Genomic DNA, 22,404 nt, shown 5'->3' with positions numbered 1-22,404 from the left:
TAAATTCTACAATAAAATGGTACCTACTTTAGTTTAAAAGTCCAACATTTTAACTTAAATATAAAATTAATCGTTAAACTAGAGGATAATATAATTACTCATATAATTTAAGCATTCGCAACTTTCAAATGTTTTATACATGTAATATATTATATTACACGTATAAACAATATATACTTAATAAATTATTAAATCGTAAACATCAATTATCTATTTTATGTACGTATTTTATATTAAGAATGAAAAATGCATAACAGTCCCTATCAACAGCTTCTCAAACGTACGTTATTCAATTATATATAAAAGCATTTCTAAGTAATCCTATATCCTGCATAGCTTAGCTGCATACACAGTTAACAAAGTGTCTGTATAAAAAAAACTTACCGCGTCGCAATCCGAAGCAAACTCGATGGAATTGTTCAAAACATTATTTCTTATTAACACTATTAAATTATCTCTGCTTAGTGAATTTATCGGTGTCGATACAGTCGACATTATTATTGTTATAATTACAAACAATGTATTAGATGTAGATTGGATTTTAAATACAACAACAACAGCAGGCCCACAGCCACACGACTGAATGCCGAGTGCCAACTGTCAACTGTCACTAGTGTCAGGCCGCCATTTTGTTGTCTCTCATTCTACTCGGGATGTCCAATGGTCTGTGATCATACAGCCAAGTCATTCAATGGACGAATTGTATAAATATTTTAATGAGCATTGTATATGCATTATTCATAGCAAAATCACTAATCTGTGGATAATTAATATTTTAAAGCTGTATGATATTATTATAGATCTAAAATATCTCGTTAATTAAATATATATTGACTATTAATAAATAAATTAAATTAATTTAAATAAGCTTATAATATATTTGTAATAAGATATTGTTTTAAACTTGATACAATTACTACAATTTTAATTTAATTTTCATGGTTAAGGACATATTGGCGATGAAAGGAGTGCTTAAAATTTCATACAGCACCAATGTCCATGGGCCGTGGTGGAGACTTAACATCAGATTATAAAATTGCCAATCGGCTTAGTTAAAAAATATATATCATATAAGCACATACATATTTAAAAAAAATAGCCATTTCGGTTATTATTCAGTCTATACTAATATACCTATGTTAAAAAAACGGTCTTATGAAACTTAACGAAATTTATTACAACAAAGTATTATTTAAAAAATTCTATCTCATTGTCCGGTAAAATTATAAATACTTTGAAACAATCCACAATTCTACAACACTTTGAAATACTTTTATCCTCAAAAAGATCGTCTTTACCCGAATTTTAAATACTCAAAGAAAGTTTTATTGTTTAACACTTCTTTTCATTTTGTTTCGTTGAAAACGGTTAATATTTAAACGACCTTATTCTTTTAAATTGTTACGCTATTCTATGCTTTATTATTATGAGATTAAAAACTATTGTTACTAAAATATAAATAAGAGTAGGTAGTTTGAATTTTTTTAATATATTCACTTATAAAAATATACCGTCTGTTTTTAAAGATCATCGCCTTATAACTAATATATGATTGGGGACTATAACTGAGAAACCGACTATCTAATCTAACCTAAACGACATAACTAAACAGGCTTTGTAACAAAATTGTTATTGCAAATAAACAAGAACATTTGCGTGCTAAGGATTATTCAATAAAATTACCGAATTTGCGGATGATAACGCACTTAGGAAATGAAACGATCAATTGCAGATCGTTTCAGAAATAAATAATAATAATTATAAATAAATTTGTACAGATTTTGATTCAATCTGCAATTATCGACTCAGACGCTCTAACCACTGGGTCACCAAAATAATACTATGATATATATCTACGAGCATTATATAATCATTGTAGGAATTATTTTATATTTGTCTGTTTATATATTTAAAATTTTATAATGTACGGATAAAGTATCGCTACCAAACATATTGAATTTGTAATAAGTATAATTTATGTTATATATTATACTGGAACTAAACTAACTAAAAGGAGTTAAAGGCAGTGTTCCATTCAGCCAGTACTCTGGGATAAAAGACACCTATCATTCCACGCCCGTTTTGTAAATATTCATAGTTACATTTATGCCTTAATGATAGGTAATGTACATAATCAGACAAGTGACTTATAGAAGTATAACCACGTATTGATTGTTAAAAATCTACCATCCGGTCTCTGAATACAAAAAGTATGATACGTTGATACGTACTGAAAAGAACGATCAAAAAATTTTTTTATAACATGGCCTGTTAATTGTCATTACATTTCCAAGAAGTTTTATTATATAAAACCTTTTCGAACGTGCTCGTACATGAATATCTTAAAGTATTTTTTAACATTACAAAATTCGAAACTTCGTATTACGTTGTTGTGAAACACAGTTAACATGTAATGTGATGTGATTTTTTCGTTCGAAATTACAATAGAAATAGTAATTCGATTGACACGCAATTTTCACATCAAGATGTCGTTGTTTTAATGCGGACATAGATTGCACGAGGGCTCGCCCGCCACACAGGGAAATTAGACCTAGAGAACTCGAATGTGAGTCCGGCATATTCTTTTACACTAAACATTCACTTTCTTTACATTGAATACCTTTTACTTTGATTTATCTATTTTTACGTGATTCAACTGTCAGCGTGTATGGTATAATCAGCGATGAAAAGAAACATTACGTGTTGCACTTCGAGTTGAGAATGAGTGACGATAGTAATATTTTCTATCGGTATTTCCATTGATTACCAAACGAGTTTTTCTGATTATCAGATGTATACGGCTGAACGAGATCTAATAACCAACGTGATCTGGTAGAAAACGAATACAATCGATACGGTAACGGCGAATGATGACTTGCATGTCAGTTAACATTTGCAAGAAACCATGCGATGATATACTTTTATTTGGTCGATAATTTGAAAAATTGTAATGATTCGTGTATTTTTATGTGTAAATTTAATACATTGAATGTTCATCAAAATCAAAATTCAAACGGTTAATTCAATGGAACTGATTTCAAATCCAGAGTCAAGATTTGTAGACCAGACCTATTAAGGTAACCTATGTTTATAGTCAGGCAATAGGTTATATTAAAACTACTGGACACGTTAACCATTTTAAGTTAATGCATTTCAATGTAACGGTGAAATAGAGACACTCACATACATACACGAACTTTTTTGGACCTCGTGTCAAATAAAAAAAATTGGAATGTGTTCATTTTGTAGGTGTGACACATGTCAAAAATACAATTTCACAAATTTACACGTTGGACTAAAAATCACCTTAACAAATATATGTATGTATAAATTGAGAAATCAAACCACACATATGTATCAAATCGTATATTTGTATATTTATAAGTATTAAACTTTTACTTTGAAAGTAAAACAGTACTGTATCGACTTAAACTATACTTAATTGAATTCGTTACTTCTCAATATTGCAATAAATATATTTGAATTTACATTTTCTCTTTCCCTTTATAATATTTATCGCAGAAATGTTAGTCAAATTCATTAAAAAAAGTCCTCTTAAACAGTAACAATACTTCGTTACGTATCGAAGATTTTTGAGTCAATTAAATAACTCAAAATGTTACTAACCAAAGTCAAGATTTATTGATGTATTATAAATAGCATTAGTAAAATAATTGTTACAATTGATCACTACATTTGTAGTACTTAAAAATAACATATCTGTCTGCAAATATTCGTTGCATATACGTATAATATTGATAATTCTGATTGCTTTTAATTAAATTAAAAATTAATTATTAAAATACTTAAAATTAAAGGATATTAAAAAATCGAATAGTTCATTGATGATTAGTGCGGTCCCTCAAGCTGTCTGTTCTGTAACAATCTATAATCGATCTTGAGCATTACGTTACAGTTCTGTCTGACGTACTGACGAGCCTGTAATGTAATGTAATGTAAAAATGTAACATTACAGGTTACGCTGTAATGCTCGGGTTTTCTCACTCACTTATTATATGCTCGATTCTAAACTATTACATAACAGACAAACGAGAGTGAGGGACCGCTCCTAGCGGCTACATTAAAAGTACGTGTAATTTTGTTTAACGGAGTTGCTGCAAGCCGCTGCTAACTTCGCAGACACGTAAGTCACAGCGGTGTTCGATGGTACTTTGAAATATTTGAAAAATGCCTCGACCACACTTCCGTTGCTGACGTAATTGATTGCCACTTGTGGTTTCTTCTGCTTATCGACTAGAAGGAGATTTTCGGTTAAGGAGAGTAGAGGTGTCTCTTTAACGATCACGTGTTCTTCACCATCTTCGACCTTCTTCGACGCATCAATCCAAGCTTCTATATCTTGTGTTACTTTCTCTGGTGTCGAAGGCCCGGGACTCTCTTCGTCGCTCGGTACATCGAATTTCGGTTTTGGTAACGAAGCAGCTGGAGGCGCTTTTGTTTCTTCCTTATCGATGGAATCAATTAAAATTGCATCGCTTTTTCCGCTTTCAGATTTGGTTTCATTTATGCATTTGCATTTTAGTTGATAACACTCCAAGCAGTCTGCTTGTTCGAAGTAATCGAGCATTGATATCAATTCTTTTCTGACGTTATGAAGATTTATCTCCTGGAAATATAATAAAATTGGTTATATTAGATAATATTACGTTAGTGCATGTGTACGTTCATTTGTTATTTTTTATCTGTTTTATAAAATAGGTAAACGGAGGATGAATAAGCTAATATATATGAGAATTATTAATTTTACACCGCCAACGCTCCACCAACCTTAGAAACTAAGATGAAATATATGTAAATGTAGGACCTTTAATTACACTGACTCACTCATCCTTCATACCATAACAGACAATACTGGATTATTATGTTTAGCGATAGAATATGAGATGGGTATCTACCTATGGCTGGTACCTACCTAGACGAGCTTTCACATAGCCCTACCACATAGTGATCATATATTTGTCGAATAAAATATTATGTAAATTAATCTACATCAAAGGAGTAATGTTGACATATAAGCAAAAATTAATAAAGGCTTTAGAGCTTATCAAAAACACCGTAAAAATATCAGTAAGATTTGACAGTAAATCAGTTTAAATATTCAAAACAATATGACAATATTACTTACTATGGATACTCAATGGTTAACAATGATTTAACCGTTTGAAATGTTATCACAATAATTGTAGTAAGAATTAGATTTGATATAAAGCCAACTTACCAGTTGAAATATCGCGTCTGAATAATAATACATATCTTTGTCCATTTTGTATATACACGTATAACTTATTAAAAGAACTGACGTCACGTTAAATAAAATCTTAGACTTAAGAAGACATTATATTAATATCACATAATATTTTTGACAACCGATCTCCTTCACGAATCGAACGAAATACAACAAATATACTAATTACCCTTTCTTTTAACTAATTACGAACAAATGTTATTTACTTACCTGTCAATTATATACAAGCAAATATGACATCTATTAAGTTAAGGTGAGCAAAGAAGTTAAAGAGCAAATTCGCATACTGTGGACTATTTACGATCTACCCCCACCAAATTATTATTGTTTTAAAAAATGTTTGCAATCTGGTATTTAAATATGAATAAAAAGTTATCTTGTGTTTCGATACTTTTACATTTACAACAAGAATCAAAATATAATTTTTTTTTCGTTTTTATATGTAGATTAAATAAAACTTTTGAAATTTTGAATAGTTAATATTAATAGAACTCAGTAAATAATATTCGTTCAATAGCACGCATTTTTTGTTTTATATAGAAACGTAGTATATAATATACTCTTAAAAATATTAATAACATCATCATATAAATCACATTACCTTAGCTATGTTTAGCGTTTAATGTATTATATCGTGCACTGCTGGAACATTTAATATATACTCCATATAAAGTAAATAAAGTCACAGATAAACGTTATTTAGTAAACGATAAGTAAACAAGAATACTTTTAGATATATTATTCATATAAATATAATTAAATTCTCGATAAAGATTCTTATTTAACGGAAATCTTACCGTTTTTTTATCTATTTTCCATTTTTGTTAATATCTTAATCGATATAGGTTTGGACATTTCTATTTTATTATATATGGCTACTACCCAATTAAGTGTTAGCTATAAAATAAATAGCTAACGCTTAATTGGGTTAAATAAATTCATAAAACCAGATAGAACAGATAGATAGATAACATGATTTACAGGAAGTAGGCAAAAATCTTACAGCCAGACCAAGTCGTACAGATAAAAAAAAAACAATACAAAAACGCATCCCGCATTTATTTTTATTACCTGCAATAAACCTTATTATGTAAATAAAACAATTCTAAGCACCGAACTATTATTACTCAGTGATGTTTCGCTAAAGAGCTCGTTACTAAGAATATAATCAGTTTTATTATAGACTTAGTTAATCCCTTCGTTTCACAAAATAGCCCATTAACAAAATATTTACTTAGTAAAAGTTTAATAATAAAATTACTGTTGATTTTCAATACGTTTATTGGAGTTGTCGGTATTTTAACAAAAGGGCTTATATTTTAAGCCCAATAATAAGATTAGGCACTAAATATTATTCAAGTAAAAGTTCAGATAAGAAAATCAATAATAATAAATAGCAAACTTGTTGAGTTTCGACCGCAAATCGTTCTCATCGAAAATGAGAATTGACATTCGTAGAACTAAAAACTTATATAACGTTATAATTTTTCTTCGTATTGTCAAGTTATAGTTGGCGAAAACTGTAATAGTTTTCGGTAAGATAAAAGTCGAAACTTACCGCGGAACACGAGTGATATGAGTGATATGATATGACTATAATAATTATAAAAAATATAACATACACGTAGTCGCTTGTCAACATTTCACGAGTGAGATACGAAATGAATTACAGAATCGCACTGCAGGTCGGTAAATCATAAGAGAAAAATGTGTTTAGTTTTAAGTTTGCCAAATATAGACTCATTGGTATTACGATCATAAACAATGAATGTTTAATCTTATTTAATATAAAGTATTCGTATGACGTACAATAAGCATTTATTATCATATCTATTTTAACTTTAACAATGCCAAATCTCACACTCCTTCGTCCGTGAAATCTGTTTATGTATGAATTGACGCGACATCATTAGTCGAATGTGAATAATCTAGGATTCATTATTTGGATTTGCGAAAAACACGACGCTTGAGTGTTTATTAAGCTATTATCCGATCCTTGAAAGTAAAATTAATTAATTGTTGTATAGTAAATAAAGATATAATATTCGTAAACTGTCAATAGTGCACAATATAGCTGAGTTATTAGCAAAACGTATATATTACCTAAGTCTAAGCTTTGTTTACCTTTATTCCTTCTTCGAATGGAATTGGGTATAGATTACAGTTCTTGTATTGACTTATACTAATATTTGTACTATTGACTTCTATGCAGTGGCGTAGCTATCGTAGGGCCAGGTGGTGCAGTGCACCAGGGCCCCTGAGCTCTGGGGGCCCTCTAACCTAAGCTTTGAATAGAGATCAAGTATGGATTTAATTTACTAACGATATGTTCAACTCACTGTATCCTGTATCCTATTCTTAGTACTATCTATAATTTTGAATGCCAATTTACGTTAAAGAGGGGGCGAGGGCCCGATTCTTTTTCTATGCTCCGGGGCCCTAACCCCCCTAGCTACGCCACTGCTTCTATGTATCTGTTGACCAGTACGATTTGAAATAATATTCTTGTATCAGATAGCCCATTTATCGAGAATATTTATCAATAAATGAGCTATAGACTAAATAGAACAGTAACGCTACGACCCACGAGGTGGAGCATCAAAGTTGATTCGTAGTTCGCCGAGTAGTTATTAATATTAATAATGATAATAATTAAGTATTTTTTCTGTTCCAGGTAATTACTAATTCTGCCAGGATAAAATTTGCGGTAAATACAATCAAGTTTCCAACGATCGAACAACAAATGATGTCTTAATATTTATTTATTACGTCGCATATTTTAAATAATATATAATTCCTTCGCCCGCAAAACGAAAATGAAATTACAACACGAATCGTATAAAATTTGAAATTTCTAAAGCGAATCTACAAAAGCACTTAAGCATCATAAAAATCAATGAACTATTCGGCGCGAAATTGCCGTCATCAGAAATAACGTCGAAAAGGCATTCGTTTAAAATCGAAGGGTAACCTACTTCTGTCCATTATAGCCTCCCACTTTATTGTTCTAAAGACCGTCGCTCAATACCGTCTATGCGAGGAAGAATGTGATTCTCTTAATATGCGGTGTGGTGGCAACGACAAATATTGGAGAGGCGAGGCAGATCAAAATGTCCGGAATTTCTGACGCTTTTAAGGCACCCCGGTTAGGGACGTGCTTCGAGTGTCGATAACTCTTTCGATGAATGCATAATATATGCTGATTATATCAAATTTGTAAACGTAATGAGTAAGGAAACGAAACGGGTCTGAATACCAACAATTTAATACTGAAGTTAGATTATATTGAATAATTAATTGAATTGAACTTTAGGGTATGCGACTATTACGATAAAAATATGAGTTTTTAATTGTAATATCAAAAATATGATTAAATGTCAATATTTAATTTAACAAATTACTACTTTTAGATAAAAGGAAACAAAAATTAAACATTAATCTGATTGTGATCTCTAATAATAACAGCGTTAACTGGATCCAGTTTTCATAAACAAATTTATAATACAGTATATTTTTCGTACGCTAGCTCTTCGGAGATATATTCAGCTCGTAAGGCATTCGCTCGATCATGTCTGAGGCATTACGTAGGACATCGCTGCACGTCTCGGATCGGGTCGCAATGTAAAGGATTATGGGCCGTAATGGATATCCAATAAAGATTTTATTGCATACTCTCTGATAATGAATGACATTTTTCACTCCGCATGCAATTTATTTAGTTGCTACATGTTTGTATGGTAATATACAAAACGTTATTAAAAAGTTAAATATTCTCATGATAAATAATAACATATTTATGCTATTTGATTTATGGAAAAGAGTAACAACCACTGTGTACTTTTGTTCCGGTTCTAGGGTTGAATCGCCAATTATATTACCCAACTACAAACGATTTAAATCGTATAATTTACTTAAATATCGATTCGAAAGCTTTAAATATAATGAATGCGTTCCGTTTTAATATACGTGAAAACTTTCAAAAGTTATACGAACCGAAATTGAATTACAACTAGCAGAGCTGTCCAAAACAACGCCTCCGTTGTTCAACGTAATTAATGGACTATTAAGATAACTTATAAGTCCGAATAGCTCAGTGGATAGAGTACGAATAGTATTGAGTACGGGTTGAAAAACAAACTACCGATTTTTAAAATGGTTAACAATAAGCAGTACATTAAAAAATAATAATAGTTTGAGAACCCAACAATAAAACAGCGTTGTGGTTACAAAATAATTTTTAAAAAAGAGAAAATGTTGCGTTGATTGTTAATAAATATATCGAATTAATATTAGAAAATCAAGGTTTATATTTTTTAATTACAATACAAGAATTCTTCAAGAAATTTTATTTCAAACATAAATGCAAGTAAAGTTTAAACTAGTCCCCTAAGTCTACTAAAAATTTGTAATAGAATTTTGCAACTTCAAGATTATTTCTATTTTAAAAATATCCTAATTAAATTGTTTGCTCATAAAAATATATTATTGCATAAAAAGGATTTAAAACATCTTAAACATTATTTTAAGCGAATTGTATGAAATTGATGTTAACTTGAAATTATAATAGTCTTTCTTATAACTTATTTTTACTCAACAGTTGAATTTTTTTAGTATAATTTAATATAGCTATTATATATCGATGAAGTTTGTGGATATTTGCACATCACTAGCAGCGAGGGACGTATCGGCGGCATACCGAGACGGTATGAAGTCGTTACGTTCAAATAATTGCACATATTTGATCGACTTTATTTCTCTTATTTTATTCTTTATTTGAATCGTATAGATGAATTGATATTTATTTTAATAAAAGTAAACTAGGAATTTCTTTAACGACATTTTTACAGATTAAATAAAATTCCTACTAAATACAGCTTCATTTTTCAATTTTTTTTTCGTAGCGTTGTTATTTTAACGCGAATGGAACATGACGGTGACATGGAGAACATGACATTCACGCTGGTCACGTCATAGTATAAATTTGAAGCGAGATAAAACTGCGAAGAGCAGCTCCTTAAATAGTAATATTATATACTGAAACCTTCCCCTAAACACGCTTCATCTTCTGGTATAAGATTTGTGTATATTGATTTCGAAGTTTTTTTAGTAAGGAATTACAGAAAAAGTCTCTCGTATTAATATAGATTGTCTATTGTTTTAAACTAAAAGAAAGGATTAACTAAAACATAAAAAATAACATATTTTTTTAAACTTTAAGCTAATTTCACAATACTGAAAGCTGAAAGTCTTTCAACGCTTATGTCCTTACGTGATATTAATAAGCAGTTGTTTTTGAAAATATCTTTTTTTAGGGTTCCGCTTCTCTAAAGAAAAAAAGGAACCCTTATAAGATCACTTCGTCGTCCCTTTGTCTTTTGTCTGTCCATCAAGACCCTTTTCTTAAGAAGGCTAAGAGGTATGTAGTTGAAATTAATACCAAATACTGAGGTCTCTTAGAGTTGTGACAAAACCAAAAGTATAGTCTACGTAATCAAAAGATAAAATCCGTGAGTCGTATTTCCCATACATCAGCAAAGCGAATTAAAACGTACAGGGTACCGTTTGACCTACAATCATGAAACGTGGCAAGAAGCAATATCTATTTGAAAAAATAATTAAGGAAATGAATTTTTTAGTATAAATGATTAAGGAAGACCTATCAGAAGTCTAAATCTTAAAATAACCTGGTATATATTTCAGTATTGTGTAATCAGAATGGAAGGTTTTTATTATTACATTTTCTTATCTTTATAAATATTGGAATCACAAAAATACACATATAAAGACTCATTCAGAATGATATTCAAATCAAACCAAATCAAGTTTATTCAAGTAAACTTCACAACGAAGCGTTTTTGGATCGTCAATATTAAAATACTACCACCGTTTCGGAAAGCAGCCTCCAGCGAGAAGAAACAGCAAGAAACTCGCAAAGTTGCTCGTTTCAAATAAATAGATTTACAATGCTGATTTTTTACAATAATTTGTGTCTTGTGATGGAAACCGAGCCTAAGTCCAGGATGTTCGGCTGGCACGTGCCTATTTGATGAACCAAGTCAGTCAATCAAAACGAAATGTTAATGTTCTTTGAAATATATAATAAAATAGGGGAATACCCTAATTTCATTCACGATAACTTTGCAAATGAACCAATAACCTAACAACGACTGGGCCACTACATATTAAAACTTTTCGAGACTTTAACGACGAATGCAACATCTGTTAAGTAGTTGCACTTGAACTAGACACCATAGGCTTAAGGCTTTTAAGGTATATTTTAAATATGAATTAGACTTAGGAGCGTATGCGACAAATGGTAAAAGGAAATTTACATTCCCCGATATCAACACCCTGTATATCCTGATCGCAAACCGTGACTTATACCCGTATAAGCCCTGTTTATCACTCGGGATTGGGGATATAAATTTTTATACCGTTATCTTATCCCGGTATATATCCGTGTTTGTTTTGACGGGTAAACGAAACAATTTACTCGCTTTTTTTTATTAAGATCCGTTTTGTTTTTTCTGGCTTCCTTAAGAATTTTACGATTCTATCGTTACGAGTCAGCTGTTATAGTTTACAATCGCCAAAATTTGTTACTATATTACATTCAGGAAAAATGTACCTCTCTACCATTGAAAACTATTTTAGAATTGGATTATTAGTTCAAGTGATTATTTCTTACATATACATACATATACAAAATAATTTTACTTCTTAACAAAATTATTATAGATTATTCGTCCAAGTATGGTAATTTTGCGAAATGAGGTTTATTAACATAACTTTAAATATCATTTCCCAAAAGTACTATATTGGCGTTTAAGGCCTTCTTTTTTTCCAACGATATAAATATTATATAACATAAAAAAAAACTATATCTAGACTCTCAAAGATCAGAGAAATGACTATACGTACTCTTAATCCTCAAAACATTTACAAACACTTTTAATCATCATTTTACACTGCTATATGAAACGTAAAGCTACCACCAGTTCGGAATGTAGATTCTACCGGGAAGAACCGGCAAGAAACTCTGTTCTGAATAGGTTAATAATATATCACACGAATATTCAAATAACAAATTATATTCGCCACTGTATACGCGGAACTAAAGTGTTCAGGTTGAACAAAATATTCCAAATCTATTCCAATCGAACTTCGTTCGAATCGTAACTGAATCGTTAAGGCATTAAATGAGCATTTAAAAAAAAAATGGAGTGATTATACTAAATTGATCATTCTAGATTTATAGACAAAATTACATTTTGTTAGTAGAATTGGTTTCATGTTTCTTTAAGAAAAACATACATATTCACTTCGTAAACATTAATTTACGTTCGTTATATTAACAATAAACTCGATATGTAGGCTATAATACACGAGGGTTCTACTTATCGTCAATATATCTTCCCATGCGCTCTGCAATATGTCGCCTGGCCGCCGGAGCGAGATATCAACGCCCAACAGACGCTGGATTTTCCGCCTTTCTGAGTTACGGTTTATGTCCACACTGAAAGAGGTTGCAAGGTTCAGCCTCAGATTAAAAATACACAAGAACTCTAATTGCGAATTAATCATTAAATTCTTCTACATTTTTAGAAGAAAAATCAGTAAACTTAACCATTTGCCCGACTAGAAACCAAAAGTAGGAGTGTAAATGATGTCAAGAGGCTATATAAACATACCTATGTATTCAATGTGACGTCACACTAAATTTTATATGAAACTAAATTTTATATGGACACGGTCATATGTAATATTTTTTTTAACTTAGCGTCTTAGGTTTTACGTAAAAAGGTCTTTTATATTTTGTGAACATAAAATGGATCTTCACTAATTCGAACTTACATACTCGTGGCTTAAATTATAATTTTACTGGAAAATGAATGAATTCTCAGGTTATAATAATATCTGTTTACAGAAACTATCTTTATTTATCTTGTTTTTTAGAGAAATATTTTCTTTGAAAAGGAAACATAATTTAATTAGTCACGTAGGAGAAAACGTAAACATTCAATAAAGATTGTGAGACAATGGCATAACACGATTACACCTTCAATTAATATAAAAAAAGATGTTTAAAACGTTTTTGGCGCGAAATACAAAATCATGTTGGTAAACTACATGATGAAGTTGCTCGCTAAGCCGCCAATTAATGTCAGGCTCGAAATAAATAACTTCACACCTTATTTTATTTTCCAATTGTAAAGCATATTATTTTAAATGTTTTACTAGTGAGCGTTATAGTAGTGGTGTAAAAAAAGAAATTATTTTTATCACTAGCTGTGCCCGCGACTTCGTGCGCGTTGTTTGAATTTAAGTTATTTTGGATATTGTAGCATGATTTTATTTTTATTCAATGTATAAGTCTAAAATAAAAGTAGCCTAAGCTACTCCTTATTACATCCGCTATCTGCCAGTGAAAGTTCCGTCGAAATCGGTTCAGCCGTTCCAGAGATTAGCCGGAACAAACAGACAAAAATTGTAAAAAATATTATTTTGGTATGAGTATCGTGTATACATACATAGGCATTTAGTAAAAATGGGTTATTTTAATATTACAAACAGACACTCCATTTTTATTATATGTATTGATAATAATAACAATTATTATTTTATTCTTACTAATTAAATTATTGGTATGTAATAATAAATTTAAATTATTTGTTTGCAATTAACTATGTTCAAATACGCCGAAGAAGTAGAAGTTCTACTTGTCACGCGCGTACATAAACAAACGTTCTTTTTTAAAACGAAAATCTATTTTCTGTATATAATACAGTGTATATAAAAGCTACAATTATACCCCAAGCTTATTAAACCCCGATAAAAAATTCCACAGAACATCTTCAATTTAATATTCCTATTATATTATCGCGAACGCTTCCACACAAAACTCTTGTCGATTCACACATAATATAGAACGGGCAAAATGGCCGCGGGAATTTCCTAGCGTGCATTTGACACGTCTGATTGCTCTTGTGATCTCTGTAATGGTATTTTGTTTAATGCATGTAATTGGTTGGACCGTGGAGTGTATTGCTTATTGAATACGACGGAATATGTTTATCATACGGTCGCAGATTTATTTAATTATATTTATGAAATTTTTGAAACGATTTTTTTTTTATTTATAATTAAATAATAAAAACCAGTATATAGACCACTCACTAATTGGACTTTCCTTTTTTGAGAAGAAGTATTGGAGTTTTATTCTGCTTCTTGTAATATGAGTTAGGTAATAATGTGGCATATTTTTATTCGACGTCTCATGTACGTTTCTTCAAGAAGATTTCCCTCATCACCGAGCACGAGCTGAGTAAGTATTCGTACAAGCCTTTCTCGGTGGGTACCACACTCAGCATATATTCCACAAGCATATACTCTACAACAAGTTTGAATGGTGAGTAAGTTCGTATGATATTTCTTATGGCGCCAATGTCTAGGCAATGGTGACCACTTACCATTAGATTGCCATATGAAAATATACCTTTACCATAAATTACGCGAAAAACAGATATGGCGATAATTCGTTAAGATTCACGTATCCTAACCACTAAGCAATTGCTAGTATTTTCTAAAAAAAAGTAAAGTAAATTATAGAGTAAATAAATTCATGAGTTTTAATATATAATTATATTATATAATTTACTAGCGACCCGCCCCGGCTTCGCGCGGGTGCAATGCTAATACTAAATATACTACAGAATGTCTTACAACGTTCATAGTTTTTCAGTCATTACACAATACAAACTGCTATGTCCCTGCGTTTTAAATCTGTAATAATTATCTTCGAAAATATTCATTTCAATTTCATGCTGTAAAGGGCCTTATTATTATTATTTTATATGAAGTGCACAATGTATTTAAAGTACTTGATTAATGCTATATTGCTTAAAATCGCTTCCAGAATAAGCCATTATTCCACGTACAAAGTAAAGGACAAAAAATGGTTATTGTTGGTTATCCCTAAGAGATAGACATATACCAACACGGACTTTTTTGAAGACCTTTATAAGGTGTACAATACTGTAGTACATTATTTGGATCTATCTCGTAGGGTTCGGCCAGCGTTTGCAATGTAAGCGCAAAAATGTGTTTATTTACGACATCACTTTAGAAACCTTTAAAATTATCAGTGTTTCTCTACTATATTGTGCATGTATTATACAAATTTACCTTCATCTTAAGTCAATCTATCTATTAAAACACCGCATCAAAATCCGTTGTGTAATTTTAATGATCTAAGCATACACAGACAAAGGTAAGCGACTTTGTCTTATACTATGCAATGATGCGTAGAATCTAATTTTAAGTGTATATATAATTGTCGTTTATATAAACGAAAGTATATAATTACCTAACATTAATTTACAATCAACTGGAGCAGATGGGCAATGGTTATGAATAAAGTCTTAGCTTAATATGAAATAAATTAAATGGAATAATGGAAAATGTAAACGCTGACAAAACAGTTCCTTGGAGAGCTCGGGGCTCGGGTGACGTACAAACGACGCGTCTTTCAACACGGATATAACCATTTATATATGACAAGTTACACTTTGTAATAAAACATTTCGACTATTTTAGTGGAATATTAATAGTACTCGAACCAAATTGTCAAATGTAATAGTAGGCCAAGGTCTTACGCAAACAACGAAGAATACAATAATCCACACATAACATACCCCGGTAATTCTTAGCCCCAACCCGCCAAAACATTTTTTACATTGAAATTAGTCAATCGGTGTATATTTAGTGATACTTTTATGCAACTGGTTCGTGATATTGACTTGCAAAGTCAGTCGGATCGCACTCAAGACAACTAGAATTTGTGTGACATGACTTCAATTTAAAATATATGTATACATAATAATAATAATAATAACCCCCCCAGGGGATCACCTTGGCGCGGTGGGGGGGCTTACGGGTACATGGCACTAGTTATTTGGTTTTAACATCTTACCAACAAATTATTTACACCTACTTAAACTAACGATCCCAAACCCATCTTATGGAGAAAATAATGGAAAGTCGAAATAAGATATATAGTTTACGGCCGCTGCCCGGGGGTCGCCGGGGCACATCTGGAGCTAACGCTGGATGTCACAGCATGCGAACCGTTGGCGACGGGGGACTGAGCAGGCGGGTTCCCCTCGAAAAATTGACTACAGCCGAACGATCATCCTCACCATCATCTAATTCATCCTCAGAGCACTCACTTTTCTCTAACATACCATCTCCTTCTTCCACTCATAGCCTTTTCCGTTCACTGAATTCATCGCCATCATCCTTATATTCATTAAGGTCAACAAGGTCAACAGCTGTTGTGCAGAAGGCACTCGCCATCAACCCTGTACCCACTGCTGACCTCCCACGTGTGCGAAAAAAATGGACTGATGATATGAACCAATTCATATGGCGCACATACCTTATAATAACTAAGTGTGAGACAACACATATGAATTCATATTTAGAGTCGCTACATAAAGAGTTCGATTGCAAATTCCCCGAAATGCAGGCCAGTCGACAACGATTAGGAGATCAAAGAAGGGCAATCTTAAGAAGAAAACTTCTATCACAAAGTACACTTGATGATATACGCGATAGTAAAACAACAAATACAGACAGATTCACATATCATTCACAATCATTCAGAAGCCCATCAAACAAACAGTCTTATGCATCTGACACCGACTTTAACGCAAAATAAACCCACAAATAGTAGAATGAAATGGTCAGACGCAATTAACGATGAAATTATTAGATGTTATTTTATAGTAACTGAGTTAGAAACAAATAAAACTGCATACCGGAAAAAATTGCATGAGCTATTTATAGAAAAACATCCACATTTGTCACATATTACAGAACAGAGAATTGCTGATCAAAGAAGACTATTATTCAATAATAAAATAAACATAAATAAGTTACATAGATTAAAAAGAGAAGTAGAACAAAAATTATCTGAATTAAATATACACCCTCAACTTCAGACTCCGGGAAAAAATATAACAATAGAAAATTTTGATAATAACAAGCCAAAAATTGCCACGGATACCTCAAACTCGCTTACACAAATACGACCACAAACACAAATTCAAACATTGATTACAGATATAGATCCTGAAAACCATCTACTACAGAAAATTGAAATAGAGTTTAGTAATGCGATAGCACAGTTTAGTGACACAAACCCAGAGACAAGACCATACATACAAAAACAAAAATCATCTCGTAAATTTTCTCAAATTGTCTATTACCTAAATAACACAGTAGTACCGAAACATTTAAATCACGACCAAAATTTCAACACACTCCATACAATAATCTATTCAGCAGCGTATACAGCAGCTGCCTGTAATGGCACTAGATTTTTTGCAGCAGAGTATACGGTAAGAAATAGTCGCAATAGGAAACCTACATGGCAAAAGAGGATTGAGAATAAAATAGAAAAATATAGGCTAGAAATAGGTAGGCTTACACAATACATTGCAGGAAATAGAAGTCACAAAATACTAAAAACTGTTGATGAAATAAAAATAAAATACAATTCACTCATTCACGGCATGAAGAACCTAATACAGAGCCCCAACACTTTCTTGACACACTGAAACAGAAGTTGAATGCAGCTTCGAATAGATTAAAAAGATATTTAAATTGCACAAAACGTAAACAACAGAATTTAACCTTTATAAATAACGAAAAACAGTTTTACAGAACTATGAATACTAATCATGAAGACAATACTACTCAGAACTCCAACACTCCATCACCTCAAGACCTACAGCAATTTTGGGCAAGTATATGGGAACACCCAGTACAACATAACACTAATGCCGACTGGCTCCTAAAATCAGCAGACTCAGGACACATTACCGCAATGGATTTTGAAAATATTTCCATAGACATCTTCATTCAAATTATAAAACGCACACACAATTGGAAAGCACCTGGGACTGATAACATTCACAATTATTGGTACAAAAAACTCACATGCGTACATCCATTCATTCACAGCCACATAAATCAATTTATTCATTCACCACACACTATGCCAAAATTCATATCTCACGGAATCACTTACATGCTCTCGAAAGGTGCAGATTCCAAAAATCCAGCTAATTACCGACCTATTACATGTCTTCAAACTATATACAAAATTATAACAGGATGTATCAGCCACTTAATTTATACACACATTGATCACCATAACATACTAGCAGAGCAACAAAAAGGATGCAGGAAAAATAGTCAAGGATGTAAGGAACAGTTAACAATAGACGCAATAGTAATGAAACAAGCACTCACAAAAAAATTAAACATTCACACTATGTACATAGATTACAAAAAAGCTTTCGATTCAGTCCCTCACAGTTGGTTACTTTACATACTGCAACGCTACAAAATTCACCCTAATTTAATAACATTTTTACGTGTTACCATGCTTCATTGGCAGACAAAGCTAAAATTAATACAAAATAATACATCACTTACTACTGAAACAATTAAAATCCAACGAGGTATCTTCCAGGGAGACTCGCTCAGTCCGTTATGGTTTTGTATTGCACTGAATCCTTTGTCAGAGTTACTTAATAAAACTGAAATGGGACTTCAACTAAAACATAACGACTCGCATCATACCCTTTCACATCTACTTTATATGGACGATATTAAAATATATGCAAAAAACAATGCCGAACTTACAAAACTAGCTGACATCACACAATCATTCTCGACAGACATCCAAATGCAGTTTGGGGTAAACAAATGCAAAATACACTCAATTATTAAGGGGAAATCACAAACAAATTCTTACGTACTTGACACTGGTGAACATATAGAACACATGAATGAACACAACACTTATAAATATTTAGGATTTCACCAGTCAAAACAAATAGAGCAGAAACAAACTAAGTTAGATTTGATCAAGACATTTAAAATTCGGCTTAACCAGATTTTAAGGACCCAACTCAACTCACGTAATACTGTGAAAGCTATAAATACCTACGCAATCCCGGTCCTCACATACTCTTTTGGGATCATAACCTGGTCTCAAACAGATTTACTAAAACTACAGCGTATGATAAACACACACATGTCTAGTCATAGAAAACGTCATCCCAGGTCATGCATACAACGCTTAACACTACCTCGTCAGGATGGAGGACAGGGTTTAATTGATATAAAAAATCTACATAATACATTAACGAACAAACTGCGTAATTATTTCTATTCTAAGGCTGATCACTCACAACTCCACAAGCACGCAATCGAAATTGACAAAAAATTAACGCCTCTTAATCTAAGCAATAGAAGTATTCAAGCAAAATTAATTACTAGACAACAAAAAATAGATTTGTGGTCCCAAAAGTCTCTACACGGTAGGCATTTAGCCGATCTTGGCCAGTCACACGTCGACAAAGATGCGTCGAACGAATGGTTACGGAGAGGTGAGCTCTTTCCAGAAACAGAGGCTTTCATGATCGCCATTCAGGATCAAGTAATAGACACTCGCAATTACCAAAAGCACATCATCCGCTTACCTAACTTACCAACTGATTTATGTAGACGATGCCATAGTAGTTCTGAAACCATTCAACACATCACCGGGGCTTGCAAATCCATAGTCCAAACCGATTACAAACATAGACACGATCAAGTTGCAGCAATTATCCACCAGAACCTAGCTCATGCTTATTCATTACTAACCAAAAAGGTGGCCTATTACAAATATACACCTGACACAGTATTAGAAAACAGCACATTTAAATTATATTGGGACCGAACTATAATAACAGATAAGACAATACATTATAATAGACCGGACATTACAGTAATAGATAAAAATAAAAATATAGTATTTATTATAGACATAGCAGTATGCAACACACATAATCTTCTTAATACATACACTGAAAAGATTTCAAAATACGTAGAACTGGCAACCGAAATAAAAAGGCAATGGCAAGTAGATAATGTAAAAATCTTGCCCATTGTAATATCTACAACGGGTGTTATCCCAAAAACCCTTTCGACTAACCTAAACGCACTGCAAATGCCCGCATCCACCATTACACTTATTCAGAAAGCAGTTATTCTCAACACTTGCCGTCTCACACGTAAATTCCTGTCATCATCATAGGCTTAACCCTACAAAGACTGATACACTTGGCTTAGGCTCGTGTATCTGTTTTATTACCTCTTCAAAAGGGAGAAAAAAAAAAGAGAAAGAAAAATAATAATAATAAAGCCCTTTTTATTCCTTAACATACATAGAAAAGTAAGAAAAATACATAAGACAATTACATAACATAACATACATTACATTACTTCTGTTAAGGCCCCTAGCGGGTATAGGCCTCCTCCAACAGTTTCCAGGTTTTCCTTGCCAGTGCTTTCTTCATCCAGTCTATTCCAGCATTTTTTTTAATTTCATCTACCCATCTTTCTTTAGGGCGCCCTCTGGCTCTCATGCCACTAGGACCGGACCAGCTTGTGACCAATGTATACATACATACATGTATATTATTTTTTGTGAAGGGTAATTTTACGGTTATACTCTGATTTCATATCCAAAAAGAATAAATTGTTTTGATGAAGTTATTTTCCTCACTTAACTGTATAAAGTGTATTTACTTACTTCTAGTTAAATAAGACGATGAAACCTAACTGTTCATAGTTTTAACTGACTTTTTATTTCCTACTTTCATTTAGTTTCTAGAAAATATGAAAGTTTTAAGTTCTTTAAGTTTAAGAATGTTCATCTAGGTCTGAAAAATACTTAAATGTTATCTACTTTTAGTGTCTATACCGCCAGCTTTGTCCAGTTGAACATTTCCAAGAGGAAAATCCACTGTTGTGTCCCAGGGTTAATATGTTCTACATTTTAATAGACAGAAAGACTTACATAATGGAAGAGCAGTTTAAAAATGATATCTAGGAAGTAGGAAGCAACGGAGATCCTTATCAGAACTCATAGTTTATAGAATTCAGTTTCTTTTGGAATGATCTTTGATCTCGCCATATTTGATATTGGCCTTACAACCCATTCTTGTATATTATAACCAATGCACCACCACCAACTTTGGGAACTCTGATGTTATGTACCTTTGGCGTACTGTCTGGCGGTAGAACACACGATGTGAGTTAGTGGGTAACTTACTTACTAAAATTGCGTTGGCACATTATAACATTAACATTACATTAGCAGCCTGTAAATTTTTTAACTTTGAGGAGAAGGTTTGGAGCATATTCCACCATGCTGCTCCAATGCGGGTTGGTGGAAAACACATGTGGCCAAATTTCGTTGAAATTAGACACATGCAGGTTTCCTCACGATGTTTTCCACGATGCCTGCCTGGGTTTGACCCCGAAATCATAGGTTAAGATGCACGCGTTCTAACCACTGGCACATTATATGCTTCTACTAATTCTTGACGATGCTGATAATTGCTATCTCTTTCCGACTAGCATTTGCACAAGTTTAAGCGCTTGCGGAATATTTGCATACCGTTTATATTTAGTCTGCGCAAATAAGACTACGTCCCGAATTTCGCAAGTGGCTCCCTTGACTCCTTAGTGATATTCACATACTATCTCTGCTATGTTCTAGTCAAGACTGATATGTCTTCTTACGTTAAAGATATAATTTTTTATGTGATATTCATGAACGTTTTCCTTTCGTATAGGAATATAATTCTAAAAACTCCTATTTACATTTTCTCTTTCTAAATCCTCCTCTGTTAAAGCCGTACACCTTTGAAATTCCTTCCCCCGTATAAGATGACCTCTAAATCTAAGAAAAACTTTTTTGTCGCGAAATATAATATCATAATTGTCTATTTTGATATTAAAAAAATCACACACACACACATCAGCCCGCATTCGTCCATTGCTGGACATAGGCCTCTCCAAATGCACGCCACTGTGGTCTTTCTTCGGCAACTCGCATCCAGCTCCTTCCAGCCGTCTTGCGCAAATCGTCACTCCACCGTGCCTGAGGACGTCCTACACTACATTTGCCGAGACGCGGTCTCCACTCTAGAACACGTTTTCCCCAACGGTTATCGGTTCTTAAAAAAATCGTAACAATGTATTTTAAGGAATTACTAAAATTACTATTTCAC

General features: G+C 32.4%; 2 protein-coding genes across 3 annotated transcripts in view; one reads left to right on the top strand and one right to left on the bottom strand.

Annotated features, from left to right (window-relative positions):
* Positions 1-22,404, top strand: part of LOC125073231 (complexin) — a 294,844-nt gene that overhangs the window by 199,151 nt on the left and 73,289 nt on the right. The window lies entirely within an intron of this gene.
* Positions 3,365-5,395, bottom strand: LOC125073230. Its single transcript, XM_047683973.1, has 2 exons — positions 5,240-5,395; positions 3,365-4,627 (listed from the first exon to the last, which is right to left on the bottom strand). Exons 1-2 carry the CDS (start codon positions 5,282-5,284, stop codon positions 4,082-4,084), a joined length of 591 nt encoding a protein of 196 aa, XP_047539929.1. The 5' UTR covers positions 5,285-5,395; the 3' UTR covers positions 3,365-4,081.

The sequence above is a fragment of the Vanessa atalanta genome, chromosome 23 (assembly GCF_905147765.1).
Source record: "Vanessa atalanta chromosome 23, ilVanAtal1.2, whole genome shotgun sequence".
Classification (NCBI taxonomy): domain Eukaryota; kingdom Metazoa; phylum Arthropoda; class Insecta; order Lepidoptera; family Nymphalidae; genus Vanessa; species Vanessa atalanta.
The sequence above is the reverse complement of the archived record's forward strand: the minus strand, read 5'-3'. Positions and strand labels throughout refer to the sequence as shown.

Excerpts from the sequence above, each read along its gene's own strand:
- LOC125073230 (XM_047683973.1), bottom strand. The coding sequence starts at position 5,284 with ATGGACAAAGATATGTATTATTATTCAGACGCGATATTTCAACTG. Across the intron at positions 4,628-5,239 it reads CAGACGCGATATTTCAACTG|GAGATAAATCTTCATAACGT; the intron begins GTAAGTTGGCTT and ends TTATATTTCCAG.